Raw genomic sequence first — 19,620 nt, forward strand, 5'->3', positions numbered from 1 at the left:
CCATCCTTCTCCCCTGCATTCACGGCTCCCCCATCCTTCTCCCCTGCATTCATGGCTCCCCCATCCTTCTCCCCTGCGTTCACGGCTCCGCCATCCTTCTCCCCTGCGTTCACGGCTCCCCCATCCTTCTCCCCTGCGTTCACGGCTCCCCCATCCTTCTCCCCTGCGTTCACGGCTCCCCCATCCTTCTCCCCTGCGTTAACGGCTCCCCCATCCTTCTCCCCTGCATTCATGGCTCCCCCATCCTTCTCCCCTGTGTGCTGGGCTCCCCCATCCTTCTCCCCTGCGTTCACGGCTCCCCCATCCTTCTCCCCTGCGTTCACGGCTCCCCATCCTTCTCCCCTGCGTGCTGGGCTCCCCCATCCTTCTCCCCTGCGTTCACGGCTCCCCCATCCTTCTCCCCTGTGTTCACGGCTCCCCCATCCTTCTCCCCTGCGTTCACGGCTCCCCCATCATTCTCCCCTGCGTTCACGGCTCCCCCATCCTTCTCCCCTGCGTTCACGGCTCCCCCATCATTCTCCCCTGCGCTCACGGCTCCCCCATCCTTCTCCCCTGCGTTCACGGCTCCCCCATCATTCTCCCCTGCGTTCACGGCTCCCCCATCCTTCTCCCCTGCGTTCACGGCTCCCCCATCCTTCTCCCCTGCATTCATGGCTCCCCCATCCTTCTCCCCTGTGTGCTGGGCTCCCCCATCCTTCTCCCCTGCGTTCACGGCTCCCCCATCCTTCTCCCCTGCGTTCACGGCTCCCCCATCCTTCTCCCCTGCGTTCACGGCTCCCCATCCTTCTCCCCTGCGTGCTGGGCTCCCCCATCCTTCTCCCCTGCGTTCACGGCTCCCCCATCCTTCTCCCCTGTGTTCACGGCTCCCCCATCCTTCTCCCCTGCGTTCACGGCTCCCCCATCCTTCTCCCCTGCGTTCACGGCTCCCCCATCATTCTCCCCTGCGTTCACGGCTCCCCCATCCTTCTCCCCTGCGTTCACGGCTCCCCATCCTTCTCCCCTGCGTTCACGGCTCCCCCATCCTTCTCCCCTGCGTTCACGGCTCCCCCATCATTCTCCCCTGCGTTCACGGCTCCCCCATCCTTCTCCCCTGCGTTCATGGCTCCCCATCCTTCTCCCCTGCGTTCACGGCTCCCCCATCATTCTCCCCTGCGTTCACGGCTCCCCCATTCTCCCCTGCGTTCACGGCTCCCCATCCTTCTCCCCTGCGTTCACGGCTCCCCCATTCTTCTCCCCTGCGTTCACGGCTCCCCCATCCTTCTCCCCTGCGTGCATGCCTCCCCTATCCTCCCACCCTGCATGCATGGCTCCCCATCCTTTTTCCTTGTGTGCATGGCTCCCCATCCTTTTTCCCTGTGTGCATGGCTCCCCGTCCTTTTTCCCTGTCATACTTACCTCTTACCGCGCAGCACAGAACAGAACTTCCTTCCTGGCATCTCTTCTGCAGCGTCTTCCTTCCTGTCTTCAGCGGTCACATGATAGCGCTAATTAAGGTCATGAATATGCGCATATTCATGATCTTAAATTAGCGGTACCATGTGACCGCTGAAGACAGGACGCACTGCCGGCGCTGAGATGCAGTTGCAGCCACCGCTGGAGGAAGGTGAGTATTACGTCTTCAGGGAGGGGGAGCGGGAAGGAGGGAGGAGGGGGGGCGGGAAGGAGGGAGGTGGGAAGGAGGGAGGGAGGAGGGGGGGCGGGCACTTGACCCCAGAGTTTTATAAAAAAAAAAAAAAAAACTAGCAGCGCAAATCCAGTTCTGCCGCCCTCTCTTCTGCCGCTAGTAGCGTCCCTGGCCGCACTGCAGGGGCCCCCCAGAGCTGCACCGGTTGAACCGGCGGTATGTCCGCCCATGAACATGGTGTCGGCCGGTGCCTCTGATCTGCCGGGGGGAGGGCCCCTGACCAGCCCGGGCCCCGTCGCAATGGCGACCGCTGCGACCGCGGTAGTTACGCCACTGACTGTACGGTTTGAGGATGCGATCTGAGAGATTTACACCTCCAATGAATTTACTATAATCCAGGAAGCAAGTTGGCTTTGTGACTTTTATTATGGTGTCTCGGACAGTGACAACAGAGCTGTTGTCACGGTGTATGGTGGTCAAGATAAGCACCTCACTCTTGTCCATATACTTAATCACCAGCATGTTGTTGGTGCATTAGGTTTGCTGTTCTCAGCAGTTGGCCGAATTTCATATAGATGATCAAAATTGGGGTTGTCTATTTGAAGCAATTTTCAGTTTGCTTCAAATAGTGTCCTTGTCATGGCCATATGGAAAAGTCGTGTGCTGTAGAGTATATAATTACAATATACACAATATCCCAAAATGTCATAATTTCTGCTCCATTTACAGGGGTTCATCTGCCCTATGATGATGTGGGATTTTGGGTGAAAAATTGATGGGCATACAAATTTTGTCTGGGCTATTATAAGATTTATTATATCCTTTCTGAAAAAGAATTTGAAAAAGTAAATTTCAGTGAGGCATGTTGCATCAAATTGGATTCCTGAGCTTGCCATGAAATCATGAATAACAGGCTGATAAATTTCAGGGAGTGGAGTCCATGTGGAATCAATTGATAAAAGGGTTGCCTTGGCCCTAGGGCACCTTGCTGTGGGCCCCTCCTTGCTGGAGGAAGAAAAAAAGACGAGTGCGGAATCTTCCTCACTGACTGAATCTGTGTCGGAGGCAAGGAAAGTGCCTTCACTGCTGAATAACATCTTCTTGATAAATAGGGCATTTTTATTTTATTGTTCTAACCAGCGGGGATGTGTGTGTAAGATGGCACAAGGCTTTGGGAACTGCTGTTGCTGTGATCACAGATTGGTCACCAGCAGCCAGCACACCAACAAGCAAAGCATAGCATTGAATAGCAGGAGTCACAGGAGATCTCAGAAGGATCCTGGCCACCAAACATTTTTGTTTTTCTCAGGTACACAGAGGGGATTTAAAACCGCTCTGCATGCCAAATCTGAGTAAAAGATGGTGTGCATAGCGGAGATCGTTATTTTAAATCAACCATTTTGGCGCTGATTGGTCAGTAACTATTGCGTAGCCAATCGGCGCCTAAAGGGTTAATGAACCAAGATGGCATCAGCATCACCCCATCCATTTTGACACATGTCTCAATTCTATGTAGACGGGAGGAGAGGAGCTAGAGGGCGAGCTCCTGCCTCATCCTCTCCCTACGATCTTGATAGAATCTCATCTATAGCAGTTTCCATCTCCTATGTCTTTAATGGGAAAGTCTGTCTTCACTGAATACAGATTTTACCTCAGAATTGAGAAATTTCACAATGACTGATCAATTGTGGCAGAGAGAACCAGATTTCTCTGATAAAATATATATTACAAAGTTGCTTATTTTCATCTGTACTATTGATAAATAAAATAAAAATTATAACGAAGGTTAGAATTGTAGGTTCATGCAATACAAATGTATATGGGACTGACCTGACATTACAATTGATTGCTGTACTAAGCTTATACCTGTGCTATATACATGTACTGATGGTGTTTATTTTGCTGCATTCATGTACTGGTGTTTCTGGTACTGCATTCATGTACTAAAAGTGTCTCTGTGATTGCATTCATGTACTGACAGTGTTTCTGACACTGCACTCATGTACTGACAGTGTTTATGGTGCTACATTCACTGATTTTGTTTTTTAGCGCTGTATTAATTTTCTGACTTTTCTGGTACTGTATTCATGTACTTATGGTGGTTCTGGCACTGCATTCATACACTAAAGGGTAGTTCTGGTACCGCATTCATGTAATGATCTTGGTACTGATGCTGCATTCATGTACTGATTGTGGTTATGGTGCTTAATTCATGTACCAAAGGTGGTTCTGGTGCTGCATTCATATACTGAAGGTGATTCTGGTGCTGCATTTAGGTACTGATGGTGGTTCTGATGTTGCATTGCGTTGAGATTTTTGTCACTTGACAATAATAGCTTACTATGCAATGCTGATAAAATAGTGGAAATCTCAAAGGAAAAGCTCAATGGAATTCTATCTGACCCCTATTATTTGTCATTTGGATCTGTGGTATTTCAAATCCATTTCAGCATCATAATTTTCCATTATAATTTAAGATATGATGCTAGTGTGAACATTGCATAACTTACAGAAAATTATAACATTTGCCTATTCACACAAATCTGGTCCTTGTAGGATATATTCTTGATTTAGGGTGACTGAGAGCAAAGTCTATATTAAAGGGAACATGTCATGTCCAGAAATGCTATTTAGCTGCAGATGTAGAGTTAATCTGCAGGTAAATAGCATTAAAATCATGTTATGCTGGTAACTAGAAGAATAGCTACAGGGAGAAAATTTATATTCTCCCTGCAGTCACTCGCTTCCAGTCATGGGGAGTGAGCACATTATATCTTCCCCTCCCCCCACCACTGTGATTGATAGCCTGCTATGCAGCGCATGTGTACAGAGTTGGCTGTCAACCAAAGTGCTGGGAAGTTATTACATCACGGTCACTTGGTGACTCTAACCTCTCCTTGCACTACCTCTATGAAGGAAAGGGACATCCACAAGGAGGATATAAGTCAGAAGTGAACAACCACAGCCCAGGGGCCAATTGTGGCCTGCAATATCATTATGTGAGGCCACCAAACATATGGACAGGAAAATGCTTGTCTGACAGATTTTCCTATATGTAGGCAGCCACACACAGGAGAGTGGTGGCCAGCAGCTGAGGGAGCAGGAACTGGCAAGTACTAATGGTGCTCTGTGTTTACATCTCTGGATGCTTCATTTATCAGGAGAATGGGGTCTCTTAACCCGTTTGGAACTCCAGAAAGGAGTATGTGAATTAGACAGGTGGCCATGTCTGTGACTTCCTCTATCGTAGTTTATCGGAGTTCTGAATCATTGGGCAATAAGTAAAAAGCCCATTACCTAATGTAGAGAGTCATGTGCATGACCTCTTCCTGTCAATGGCCTGTCAATTTTTTTAATGAAGATTAAGGAGCATATTTTACTCCAATCCACATAAAAAATGCTTCAGATACTCTATTTAAAAAAATCAGAGTGCTGATATATGGAGGAAAGGGTCCAAAAACGATGATATAAGATCATCTTCTACCTGTAGCTGCTGGACCAGTAAAGCACCCTAATGTCATTTTAATGATATACACCAGCAGATTAACCCTATATCTGCAAGTAAATAGCAGTTGTGGACATGACACGATTCCTTTATTGGAATTTATTTATAAATAAAAATTTATTGGATTAAAAAATATTCATAGATTCCATATCAGTGTAGAGACAGCTGTGTCTACACTCATGATGGAATCTATGAATATTTTTTAATCCAATAAATTTTTGCAAGCTTGGAACCTGGATCATCTCCTCTCTTCATTTCTACAAGTGGTTTCTTGCAGATCCATGCCTCCTAGGATGCCTGGCTGGGGTGAGCTGGTTAATCCTTTTCTATTTGCACTATTAGTATACAGGTGTATTCTCTGTGTTTTCGAGCAGAAAAAAATAATAATTTAATTAATAAAAAGTACAGATCATGGTTCACTTTTCAGATTGATTGTCATATATCCTTATCTTTTTTTCCATGGAAGCTTTCTGAGAGATTCAAGTTCAGCTTTCCGTTACATATGTATGACACTGATTATAATCAGCTCTCATTGCCAATTAGCGTAAATTACTATGTATGCTGTAAATTAGCTTGTGAAAAAAAGTTGAAAAATTTGTAAAAACTTAAATTAAAAAAACTCGATGTAGACATGAAATAACTAGCATACGTCAGAAGAAAAAGTGATCCAATATGAAATGAATTTGTTAGTTTGCGCAATGATGCGGACTCTAGAGAACAACTGTTTCGCTGTACAAATGTCATTAAGTCTCATGTGCCCTCAGTCAACAGACTTAAGATCCTTACATGAATGTGAGGGAAGAGGGAAGAGAGGCTTATGCTAATCATACAGTTAATAGCAGTAATTGAATTACAGACATTTAGACTCAGGTTTCGGGTTGAAGACAGACAGTCTTCTGAGCTTGTGTTTCCTGCTCTGTAAAATATATATTGAAACACTCATTAGATGGTAAGTCAAGTCAAGACCAAAACATGATGTGACAGCAGGAGGAGTGAGATCTAAACCATCGCATCACCCTTATTCAGATAGTGATATAAATCTCTTTAAAAGTGGACTTAGTAAAAGAGGTGATGCCACAAGACATCCTCCAGACCGGGAAGATCCCAGATCCTACAGAACATGGGACCTTGTGGACTACATCACTTGAACTACAGAGCAAAGGAGACCTTGACAAGATACCCACTGTAATTGTGCAAGAGACAGATCCACAACAGTGTGAACACAAGAGAAATGAAAGGATCCTGCAAAGGATACCTAGTTTTGGAAAGGCGGTCAAATTTCTTTTGCCCCCCATCACCATAGAGGACAACACACCTGAAGAGGAGGAGATGCAGTTCTTTCAAGCAGTGGAAGATGTACTTGAAGATAGAGGCTATGGCTTCAAATATATTTTCTCCTCAAACCAGTGGATAGATATAACAGGTATGGTAATATTTAATTTTATGCATTTATTATATTATTGATGTAATTAATGTGACTAATACAGGGATCATACATAGGAGGTAAGAAATGATATAGCAATAATGAAAAATCAAGTAAAAAGAAAAAGTCCTTTTGTTTTCCTTATGAAATCTTTTATTAATCCTGATTACTTGCGTGCAATTTCTTCCTCCTGCTAACAGGTTGCACTGGTCACAACAGATAGATAAGAATGATGTAACATTTAACATTTACATACAGTGAGATATTTGGAGCTTGTATAAAGCTTGGTGACAATCTCAATGGACATTGTAATGGCTGTCACAAGCAGTTAGCTGCTACTATTACCCATGGCATTAATACATTTACTTCAGAAGTAATGAAAGCTAAAAGGTAAAAGTATCCTGCAAAAGCCATTGTAAAAATATGAGCCAATTAAAAATACATGTTTATAATTTCAATAAAGTAAAATAAAATATCCTGTACTCTTTAATATGAACTGTATTTTTAACAAACTTTGCATGACTCAATGATACAAGTATAAATAACAACATTCTTATCCCCTTCACCCCGAAGCCTGTTTTCACCTTCCTGACCAGGCCAATTTTTACAATTCTGACCACTGTCACTTTTTGAGGTCATAACTCTGGAACGCTGATTCTGAGATTGTTTTGACATATTGTACTTCATGATAGTGTTAACACTTATTTGATATGACTTGCGTTTATTTGTAAAAAAAAAAAAAAAAAGAAATTTGGCTAAAATTTTGAAAATTTCGCAATTTTCTAACTTTTAATTTTTATGCCCTTAAATCAGAGAGTCATATCACAGAAAATAGTTACTAAATAACATTCCCCACATGTCTACATCAGCACAATTTTTAATAATAAACATTTACATTTCTTTCACAAAACTTTTCCTTTAGACCTATTTTTTTTACTTTTGCGAGGCTAACAGGAGAAAATGGACCATACAATTTGTTGTGCAATTTCTCCTGAGCATACCAAAACCACATATGTGGGGGAAATCTACTGTTTTGGCACACTGCAAGGCTCGGAAGGGGAGGAGCGCCATTTCACTTTTTGAATGCAAAATTTGCTGGCATAATTAGCGGACGCCATGTCATGTTTGGAGAGCCCCTGATGTGCCTTTTTTATTATTTGTTTGAACATTTGTTATTCCCCAATTATTTTTTATTTTTGCATAACATTTCAGTTTATGGATTTTACTGTCCAACTTACATAATAAATATACACCAGTGATTTTACAATCTATGAAATTCTGAACATTCTAATTAAACTTCAGCAGAGAAAGTAACACTTTATTCTTTGCAATAGTATTTACAGGGCACTAACATTAGATGTTGTACCCTGCTGACAACCTGCAAAATCCTAGTATAATGTATTATTTTATCAATACGTTGTTTACCACCCCTTAAATTATATATACAATTCTAGACTACACACCATTAAATCCTAGAAATAACTACTATTTCAATAAGCAGAATACTCTGTGCTGATTTGACTCTGTAGTGACATTATGTGCAGTGGTTCTAAGAATTTGGCTCATGTAATACGCAGTCTGCAACATCCCTGAGGTTGTCATTTCACAATGTTCCTATGTCAGCAGAGTAAGGCTATGTGCACACGTTGAGTATTCACAGCAGACGTTTCTGCACCAAAAAGCAGTTTCTTGGCAGGAAAAAAAACTGCATAAAGTTATCATGTTTTTGTTGTGTATTGTACTCTAGTTTTTTAAGTTGTTTTTTTTTTTTCGTTTTTTTTTTACTTTATTAATTTGATGTACACACATTCAGTGTTTGCAGTAGAAAAATCTGTTGGCAGGAAAAAAGATGTGCAAAATACGCATGTTTTTGCGTGCTTTTTTATACATATTTTTACCTTCAATTGAATGGGCGAAAAATGCTGCAAAAAAGTTAAACTTCTTAAAACTTCTTTCAATCTGCAGGGAAAATATGAGCAGCACGTGCATGTGATTTCAGAAATTTCATTCACTTTACAGGTATAGTAAAATACTGCGCTTTTTCGTGCTAAAAATGTGTGGAAAATACGTATGTCAAAGATGGAGGAATGTGTGAACGTAACCTTCTGATTCAAATACGCAGAGAAAAAAATAGGAAGTAAGTATATGAGATTTCAGAAATCTCAATCACTTTGCTGGTGTTTTTCTGAGGTAAAAAAACAAGGCAAAAAATGCAAAGTGAGAACAAGTCCTAACAAGAGCTTTTATGAAACTTTAAAGAAGTTGTTTACTACAACGTGTAGTAGACAGATCGATTTAAACCTTGGAAATAAGGCTTTGTTCAAATACCTTGCGTTTCCAAATGTGCCTATGAGTGGCGCTATCACTGTCCGCTAATCCTCCTTACATGACCCCAGCTGCAGCTGCTTCTGATGTCGGGGGATGTCACGTCAACTACCAGATTTGGAAGCTGACCCGGCATCACCGAGGTAGGACCAAGTCTCCCTGAGTGACTGGGCTGTGGCTAACACGGTATAAAGATATATATATTGTTCGTGTATCAAAATGGGATGTGGGAGGAGTTTCACTGCAGGTCACTGCCCAGCATCACGTGGACTTGTGGCACTCTGTTAATGAAAGCAGAGCAGGGTAGCGCCTGCGTGATTCTCAATGGAAATAGAGGAGTAAGGGTACCGTCACACAGTGGCACTTTGATCGCTAGGACGGCACGATCCGTGACGTTCCAGCGATATCGTTACGATCTCGCTGTGTCTGACACACTACTGCGATCAGGGACGCCGCTGAGAATCGTACGTCGTAGCAGATCGTCTGAAACTTTATTTCGTCGCTGGATCTCCCGCTGACATCGCTGAATCGGCGTGTGTGACGCCGATTCAGCGATGTCTTCACTGGTAACCAGGGTAAACATCGGGTTACTAAGCGCAGGGCCGCGCTTAGTAACCCGATGTTTACCCTGGTTACCAGCGTAAACGTAAAAAAAAACAAACATTACATACTTACCTTCAGCTGTCTGTCCCCGGCGCTGTGCTTCTCTGCACTCCTCCTGCATCCTGTGTCAACGCCGGCCAGCCAGAAAGCACAGCGGTGACGTCACCGCTCTGCATTACGGCTGACCGGCGCTGACAGTGCAGAGGAGAGCACAGCGCCGGAGGACAGACACGGAATGTAAGTATGTAATGTTTGTTTTTTTACGTTTACGCTGGTAACCAGGGTAAACATCGGGTTACTAAGCGCGGCCCTGCGCTTAGTAACCCGATGTTTACCCTGGTTACCAGGGGACTTCGGGATCATTGGTCGCTGAAGAGCTGTCTGTGTGACAGCTCTCCAGCGACCAAACAGCGACGCTGCAGCGATCGACATCGTTGTCGTATCGCTGCAGCGTCGTTTCAGTGTGACAGTACCCTAAGAGAAACAAACTACCAACTAAATTGTGTCTACACCAATGCACAGAACATGGGAAATAAACAAGGAGAATCGGACCTGCTAACACGGGAAGAGAGATGTGATGTTATAGGCATCACTGAAACTTGATGGAATGATACACATCAGGGCTGCAACTAGAAATTTCGGGGCTCCATACTGGCAAAATTTTCGGGGCCCCCTTGACACTCTGCCCAGGCTCCATCCCAGCCCCGCCTCCACGCTCCACCCCTCAAACTGTCCACAGTCCCACCACTCTTTCTTGGAAAAACTCCACTTCTCACCTATCACATATTAACAGTTCCCATCACCAGATCACATATATAGCCGGCAGCTTTTGTTTTGGCCAAAAGATTTTTTAAGCCACCACCATAACACGGTAGACACTTTTGGCCAGGCCCTACTCTACTGTAACCTATTAAATATTTGTTAAAATATGCAATACAATGTAGGTATATTTTTATTTATTTTTCAATTTTTAAAATGAGCAATAATATCACATACAAGGAGCAAATACCACCGCACCATGTCCAGACCACATATTACCACCAGTGACCGAATAATATCATATACAAGGAACAAATACCACAACACCATGTCCAGACCACATATTACCACCATTGACCGAATAATATCACATACAGGGAACAAATACCACCACACCATGACCAGATCACATATTACCACCAGTGACCGAATAATACCACATACAAGGAACAAATACCACCGCACCATGAGCTGACCACATATTACCACTAGTGACCGAATAATACCAGATACAAGGAACGAATACCACCGCACCATGACCAGATCACATATTACCACCAGTGACCGAATAATACCACATACAAGGAACAAATACCACCGCACCATGACCTGACCACATGTTACCACCAGTGACCGAATAATATCACATACAAGGAACAAATACCACCACACCATGACCAGATCACATATTACCACCAGTGACCGAATAATACCACATACAAGGAACAAATACCACCGCACCATGAGCTGACCACATATTACCACTAGTGACCGAATAATACCAGATACAAGGAACGAATACCACCGCACCATGACCAGATCACATATTACCACCAGTGACCGAATAATACCACATACAAGGAACAAATACCACCGCACCATGACCTGACCACATGTTGCCACCAGTGACCGAATAATATCACATACAAGGAACAAATACTACCGCACCATGAGCAGACCACATATTACCACCAGTGACCGAATAATACCACATACAAGGACCAAATACCACGGCACCATGACCTGACCACATATTACCACCAATGACCAAATAATACCACATACAAGGAACAAATACCACCGCACCATGACCTGACCACATACTGTATTACTACCAGCAGTATGGTGGCTTAGTGGTTAGCACAGCAGCCTTGCAGCGCTGGAGTCCTGGGTTCAAACCCCACCAAGGACAACATCTGCAAAGAGTTTGTATGTTCTCTCCGTGTTTGCGTGGGTTTCCTCCGGGTACTCCGGTTCCTCCCACGCTCCAAAGACATACTGATAGGGAATTTAGATTGTGAGCCCATTGAGGACAGCGATGTTAATGTGTGCAAACTGTAAAGCGCTGCGGAATATGTTAGCGCTGTATAAAAATAAAGATTATTATTATTATTATTATTACCACCACAAAGGGACCAAATAGCACATACAAGGGACAAATACTGCAGCACCATATCCAGACCACAAATTACCACCACATAGTGACTGAATACTACAATACTGATCAGTAATAAATAAAAAAACACAATATTATCACCATAAGTGTAATTATACACAGGAGATCTGTACTTAGTATGCAGTGTCTTTGTACAGGTAATACAGTGATTCCTGGTGACATTATACACAGGAGGTCTGTATATAGTATACAGTGTATAGTGTCATAACACAAGGTTCCATATCAATCATAATGGAACCAAAAAGAGATCCCACAATTGAAATATAAAATCATGTTTATTAGAAAATAATTAAAAAGACAGAGAATAAATACACCAAAATGCAGTACTAAGGGACGCCAAACAAATGTAGTAACATAGGGCAAAAGATACAACAATCATCTGCATAAACCATATGCTAGAGGAAGGCTAACAATAATAATGCCTTACAAGTGTTAATGTCCGTGCCCATACATTACAGAAGCAGAGCAGCAAATGGAAATCACCCGAAAAAAAGGTCTCCCGACCAATGTAGTACCTCCCCAATACAGTAATTCTAGCCACAATGGGCCAAGAGGGCCGACCACCTCAGTAAAAATAAGGGGGACATATAGCATAAACTATCAGGGGTATATTACCAGCTGTGCTGCTTCTCATCAGGCGTCCCTTCACCCCGACGCGCGTTTCGCCGCCAGCTTCTTCCGGGGGCGTGCCGGGGTGAAGGAGAGCCGAGCTAATATACCGGGGTTATCCAATAACAGGCCAGCTGCGCGAGTCACATCACCGGTGACGTCGGCGCATCGCGCGTCTGCCCTCCTCCAGAAATACGTCACTTCCTGCCGAAGCTCAATGACACGCAAGCCCACGGGCTGCGTGTCAGTGTGTGAGCTTCACAGGAAATGACGGAGGATCGGGACGGCGCGCATGCGCACCACCAGCGACGACTACATAGCAGCAGAAGCCCGAGACCGCGCATAGGGAGACAAGGAAGATAGATTCTAAGTATGCTATATCGTAAAACGGGGGAATCATATTGCTGCATCCCTATAAGTAAGAACAGTCATACTAAGAAAGCACATATCTGGAAACTCATAGTGCACATTAATGTAATCGTGAATCCATAGTGCAGTAAGAATATGCCTATATAAAGTGTATAAATGACAATACATCTATTTAATACAGAATTTCATATTTACAATAAATATATATATTAAAGTGCATGACAGTGATAAAGTGCATATATATAATTACATGTCATTGACAAGTGAAAATATATAACCCACCTAACAAATAATATAATATCAATATAGACCATAATACATAAACAGAAGAACATTTCCTAACATACCTCCCTAATTTAATACTAGTTACAAAAAGCTATAGCAGCACAAAAGATAATAGCAGCAGAAAAATTACTAACAGCTAAAGGATCTATAGCAGCAAAAGGACAATATCAGCAAAAAAACGGATAACAACAACATGACATAGGGAACATCTTCACTCGATGTCGATCCAATCCACTGACATCCATATGTCTCCATACACGGTCATACAGAGTACCGGAATCTAAATTAAAATAAAAATAAAAATAAAAAAGTTAAAATACAGATACACATACAGAAATAAATCAGCAACCCTCACCCCTAAAAAAGATGCCTGTTACAAAAATGCCTATTACAAAAATGCAGAGAAACCCATATTTTCATTCAAACCCTGGGGACTCAAAGTCCCCAGGCGATGAATCCATCGACATTCCAGTTGGGCCAGGGCTCTACCTAAATCCTCACCTCTAATGCCAAGATGTAATTGGTCAATAGCCTTCAACCTTAAACCCCTCGGGTTACACTCGTGGTATTTTTTGAAGTGATTAGGTAATGTTTTTAACCCAGACACGTCACTTACCAAGGCCGCTCTTTCTATATCCAACACATGTTCCCTAACTCTGATTTTAAATTCCCTAGTGGTAAGGCCCACATAAACTTTCACACAGGGGCATTCCGCGTGGTAGATCACCCCTTTGGATGAACATGTAAGATGTTTTCTGATTTGGAAAGTCCGGGATCCATCTGCATTATTAAAATTTTTGGTTTTATTAAGATTTAAGCACGCCTTACAGAGACCACAAGGAAAAAATCCCCAATTTTCAGGATGTTTGATATTATGTCTACCCGACGTCTCATAGTGGCTATGCACCAACAAATCCCTGAGATTGGCCGAGCGACGAGCTACATACTGGGGAGAGGAAGGTAACACCTGTTTGAGAACGGGATCCGTAAGTAAAACCCCCCAATGTTTCCCAATGATATCCTTGAGGTTATTCCATTCTCCATTGTACAAAGAGATGAACCGTACCTGTGACTTATCTTCATTGGTGACTGTCTTTCCCCCACCATATAGCAGTTGATCTCGTGTGGTAGATAATGCTCTTTTATATCCTCTTCGAATCATCCTACGGCTATAACCACGATCTTCAAATCTCCTGGTTAGGTCTTGGCACTGTCTTTCGAAGGCCCCTGGATCCGAGCAGATTCTTCTTGCTCTAAGGAATTGACCTATGGGGATCCCCCGGATAGTACTGATGGGGTGAGCTGAATCCGCCATGAGATATGAGTTCGTGGCCATGGGTTTTCTATAGATGTCTGTATGGATGACTCCATCTTCTGATGCCTCAATCCATAGATCTAAAAATTCCAAACATCTCCCAGATTTAAACGTCAATTTAATATTGACATCATTGTTATTCAACCTCTGCATTAATGTCACAAGCCCCAGTTCATCCCCTTCCCACACAAATAGCACATCGTCAATATACCTCATCCAATTGTGTACATGACCAATCTCCTCAATTTCTTCACCCAAGAAAATGCGTCTTTCCCAGGCCCCCAAGAAAAGGTTTGCATAAGACGGAGCGCATGATGCCCCCATAGCCGTACCTTGTAATTGCCGGTATGTTTTTCCATTAAACGTAAAAACGTTATGGGTAAGGATAAATTCCAATAAGACCAAAATGAGGTCGGCCAGGGGGCCATCAATATTGCTTGCTTGTAAAAACCATGATGTAGCTGCCAAACCATCACTGTGTTTGATTGACGTATATAGCGCTTCAACGTCTGCTGTTACCAATATCATATTGTCGTCCAGCTGAACTTGATCCAATCGTTGGAGGGCCTGGTTGGTATCTCTAATAAAAGATGGAAGAGTGGCAACAATGGGTTTAAGAAAATAGTCTACAATATCGGAAATGGTCTCGCATAGCCCCCCATTTCCTGCCACAATCGGGCGTCCTGGGGGGTCAATGGGGTTTTTATGTACCTTAGGAATGAGGTAGAACGTAGGGAGTTTAGGTACCAATTTGCGTGTTTTATCCAATAGCAGCTTAGAAATCAAACCGTCCTCAAATGCCTTTTCCAGTGTATAGTGTCAGTGTATACAGTGCCTACAAGTAGTATTCAACCCCCTGCAGATTTAGCAGGTTTAATAAGATGCAAATAAGTTAGAGCCTTCAAACTTCAAACAAGAGCAGTATTTATTAACAGATGCATAAATCTTACAAACCAAAAAGTTTTGTTGCTCAGTTAAATTTTTATAAATTTTAAACATAAAAGTGTGGGTCAATTATTATTCAACCCCTAGGTTTAATATTTTGTGGAATAACCTTTGTTTGCAATTACAGCTAATAATCGTCTTTTATAAGACCTGATCAGGCCGGCACAGGTCTCTGGAGTTATCTTGGCCCACTCCTCTATGCAGATCTTCTCCAAGTTATCTAGGTTCTTTGGGTGTCTCATGTGGACTTTAATCTTGAGCTCCTTCCACAAGTTTTCAATTGGGTTAAGGTCAGGAGACTGACTAGGCCACTGCAACACCTTGATTTTTTGCCTCTTGAACCAGGCCTTGGTTTTCTTGGCTGTGTGCTTTGGGTCGTTGTCTTGTTGGAAGATGAAATGACGACCCATCTTAAGATCCTTGATGGAGGAGCAGAGGTTCTTGGCCAAAATCTCCAGGTAGGCCGTGCTATCCATCTTCCCATGGATGCGGACCAGATGGCCAGGCCCCTTGGCTGAGAAACAGCCCCACAGCATGATGCTGCCACCACCATGCTTGACTGTAGGGATGGTATTCTTGGGGTCGTATGCAGTGTCATCCAGTCTCCAAACGTCACGTGTGTGGTTGGCACCAAAGATCTCGATCTTGGTCTCATCAGACCAGAGAACCTTGAACCAGTCAGTCTCAGAGTACTCCAAGTGATCATGAGCAAACTGTAGACGAGCCTTGACATGACGCTTTGAAAGTAAAGGTACCTTACGGGCTCGTCTGGAACGGAGACCATTGCAGTGGAGTACGTTACTTATGGTATTGACTGAAACCAATGTCCCCACTGCCATGAGATCTTCCCGGAGCTCCTTCCTTGTTGTCCTTGGGTTAGCCTTGACTCTTCGGACAAGCCTGGCCTCGGCACGGGAGGAAACTTTCAAAGGCTGTCCAGTGTTATGGACCTGGTGGTTAGGAGCACCCGGAATGACCTGATGGTTAAACTAACACAGGACAAGCTCTGGGAAGTGGGAGCTCTGCTGACCGCAACCCCTAATCCTATCACACACACTAGAAATAGCCGTGGAGCGTACCTAACTCTGCCTAGATGCCTCTTCACAGCCTAAGAGCTTACTACCCCTAGAGATAGGAAATAAAGCCTACCTTGCCTCAGAGAAATTCCCCAAAGAAAAAGGCAGCTACCCACAAATATTGACTGTGAGTTAAGATGAAAGTCACAAACACAGGAATGAAACAAGTTTCAGCAAAGGGAGGCCAGACTTACTAAACAGACTGAGGATAGAAAAGGTAACTTTGCGGTCAGCACAAAAAACTACAAAAAGACCACGCAGAGTGTGCAAAAAGACCCCCGCACCAACTCACGGTGCGGAGGTGCCACTCTGCATCCCAGAGCTTCCAGCTACCAAGGCAAAATCATGATAGCAAGCTGGACAAGAAAACAAAGAACAACAAATAAACTAGCAGGGACTTAGCTTCTGCTGGAGTAGACAGGTCACCAGAAAGATCCAAGAGCGAACTGAACAGTACTAGAACATTGACAGCTGGCATGGAGTAACGATCTGAGTGGAGTTAAATAGAGCAGCCAGCCAATGAATAAACTAGGTCACCTGTGGAAGGAACCTCAGAACCAGCAGCTCCACTCACAGCCACCAGAGGGAGTCCATGGACAGAACTCGCCAAAGTACCATTCATGACCACAGGAGAGAGTTCGATAACAGAATTCACAACAGTACCCCCCCCCCCTTGAGGAGGGGTCACCGAACCCTCACCAGAGCCCCCAGGCCGATCAGGACGAGCCAAATGAAAGGCACGAACCAGATCGGCAGCATGAACATCAGAGGCAACAACCCAGGAATTATCTTCCTGACCATAACCCTTCCACTTGACCAGGTACTGGAGTTTCCATCTCGAAATACGAGAATCTAAAATCTTCTCCACCACATACTCCAACTCCCCCTCGACCAACACCGGGGCAGGAGGGTCAACGGAGGGAACCATAGGCGCCACGTATCTCCGCAATAACGACCTATGGAACACATTATGGATGGCAAAAGAAGCTGGAAGGGCCAAACGAAATGACACAGGATTGAGAACTTCAGAAATCTTATAAGGACCAATGAAATGAGGCTTAAACCTAGGAGAGGAAACCTTCATAGGAACATAACGAGACGACAACCAAACCAAATCCCCAACACGAAGTCGAGGACCAACACAGCGACGGCGGTTAGCGAAACGTTGAGCCTTCTCCTGGGACAATGTCAAATTGTCCACTACGTGAGTCCAAATTTGCTGCAATCTGTCCACCACAGAATCCACACCAGGACAGTCCGAAGGCTCAACCTGCCCTGAAGAAAAACGAGGATGGAAACCAGAATTACAGAAAAAAGGCGAAACCAAAGTAGCCGAGCTGGCCCGATTATTAAGGGCAAACTCAGCCAAAGGCAAGAAGGACACCCAATCATCCTGATCAGCAGAAACAAAGCATCTCAGATATGTCTCCAAAGTCTGATTTGTTCGTTCGGTTTGGCCATTTGTCTGAGGATGGAAAGCCGAAGAAAAAGACAAATCAATGCCCATCTTAGCACAAAAGGACCGCCAAAACCTCGAAACAAACTGGGAACCTCTGTCCGAGACGATGTTCTCCGGAATGCCATGCAAACGAACCACATGCTGGAAAAACAATGGCACCAAATCAGAGGAGGAAGGCAGTTTAGACAAGGGTACCAAATGGACCATCTTAGAGAAGCGATCACAAACCACCCAGATGACTGACATCCTTTGAGAAACAGGGAGATCAGAAATAAAATCCATGGAAATATGCGTCCAGGGCCTCTTCGGGATCGGCAAGGGCAAAAGCAACCCACTGGCACGAGAACAGCAGGGCTTAGCCCGAGCACAAGTCCCACAGGACTGCACAAAAGAACGCACATCCCGTGACAAGGAAGGCCACCAAAAGGATCTAGCCACCAAATCTCTGGGACCAAAGATTCCAGGATGACCAGCTAACACCGAACAATGAACCTCAGAGATAACTCTACTAGTCCATCTATCAGGGACAAACAGTTTCTCCGCTGGACAACGGTCAGGTCTATCAGCCTGAAATTTCTGCATCACCCGCCGCAAATCAGGGGAGATGGCAGACAAAATTACCCCCTCTTTGAGAATACCAGCCGGCTCAGGAACACCCGGAGAGTCAGGCACAAAACTCCTTGAAAGGGCATCAGCCTTCACATTCTTAGAGCCTGGAAGGTATGAAACCACAAAATCGAAATGGGAGAAAAACAGCGACCATCGAGCCTGTCTAGGATTCAACCGTTTGGCAGACTCGAGATAAGTCAAATTCTTGTGATCCGTCAAGACCACCACGCGATGCTTGGCTCCTTCAAGCCAATGTCGCCACTCCTCGAATGCCCACTTCATAGCCAACAACTCTCGATTGCCAACATCATAATTGCGCTCAGCAGGCGAGCACTTTCTAGAAAAGAAAGCACATGGTTTCATCACCGAGCCATCAGAACTTCTTTGAGACAAAACAGCCCCTGCTCCAATCTCAGAAGCATCAACCTCGACCTGAAACGGGAGCGAAACATCTGGCTGGCACAACACAGGGGCAGAAGAAAAATGATGCTTCAACTCCTGAAAAGCCTCAACGGCCGCAGAGGACCAATTGACCACATCAGCACCTTTCTTGGTCAAATCAGTCAACGGTTTAACAACACTAGAAAAATTAGCGATGAAGCGACGGTAAAAATTAGCAAAGCCCAGGAACTTCTGCAGGCTCTTCACAGATGTAGGCTGAGTCCAATCATAAATGGCCTGAACCTTAACAGGGTCCATCTCGATAGTAGAAGGGGAAAAAATGAAACCCAAAAATGAAACCTTCTGAACTCCAAAGAGACATTTAGACCCCTTCACAAACAAGGAATTCGCACAAAGGACCTGGAACACCATTCTGACCTGCCTCACATGAGACTCCCAATCATCCGAAAAGACCAAAATATCATCCAAATATACAATCATAAATCTATCCAGGTACTTTTAGAAGATGTCATGCATAAAGGACTGAAACACAGATGGAGCATTAGAAAGCCCGAATGGCATCACCAGGTACTCAAAATGGCCCTCGGGCGTATTAAATGCTGTTTTCCATTCATCGCCCTGTTTAATACGCACAAGATTATACGCCCCTCGAAGATCTATCTTGGTGAACCAACTAGCCCCCTTAATCCGAGCAAACAAATCAGACAGTACCGGCAAAGGGTACTGAAATTTGACCGTGATCTTATTAAGAAGGCAGTAATCAATACAAGGTCTCAAAGAACCATCCTTCTTGGCCACAAAAAAGAACCCTGCTCGCAACGGTGATGACGACGGGCGAATATGCCCTTTCTCCAAG

General features: G+C 44.2%; 1 protein-coding gene across 1 annotated transcript in view; it reads left to right on the top strand.

Annotated features, from left to right (window-relative positions):
- Positions 1-5,991: 5,991 nt before the first annotated feature.
- LOC138676643 (peptidyl-prolyl cis-trans isomerase FKBP8-like) overlaps positions 5,992-19,620 on the top strand; it is a 119,563-nt gene continuing 105,934 nt past the window's right edge. The window contains exon 1 of the mRNA XM_069766144.1: positions 5,992-6,552. Within this exon, the coding sequence (XP_069622245.1) occupies positions 6,201-6,552 (352 nt within the window). The 5' untranslated portion in view covers positions 5,992-6,200. The remainder of the gene's footprint in view (positions 6,553-19,620) is intronic.

Source organism: Ranitomeya imitator, chromosome 4, assembly GCF_032444005.1.
Source record: "Ranitomeya imitator isolate aRanImi1 chromosome 4, aRanImi1.pri, whole genome shotgun sequence".
NCBI classification, from domain to species: Eukaryota; Metazoa; Chordata; class Amphibia; order Anura; family Dendrobatidae; genus Ranitomeya; species Ranitomeya imitator.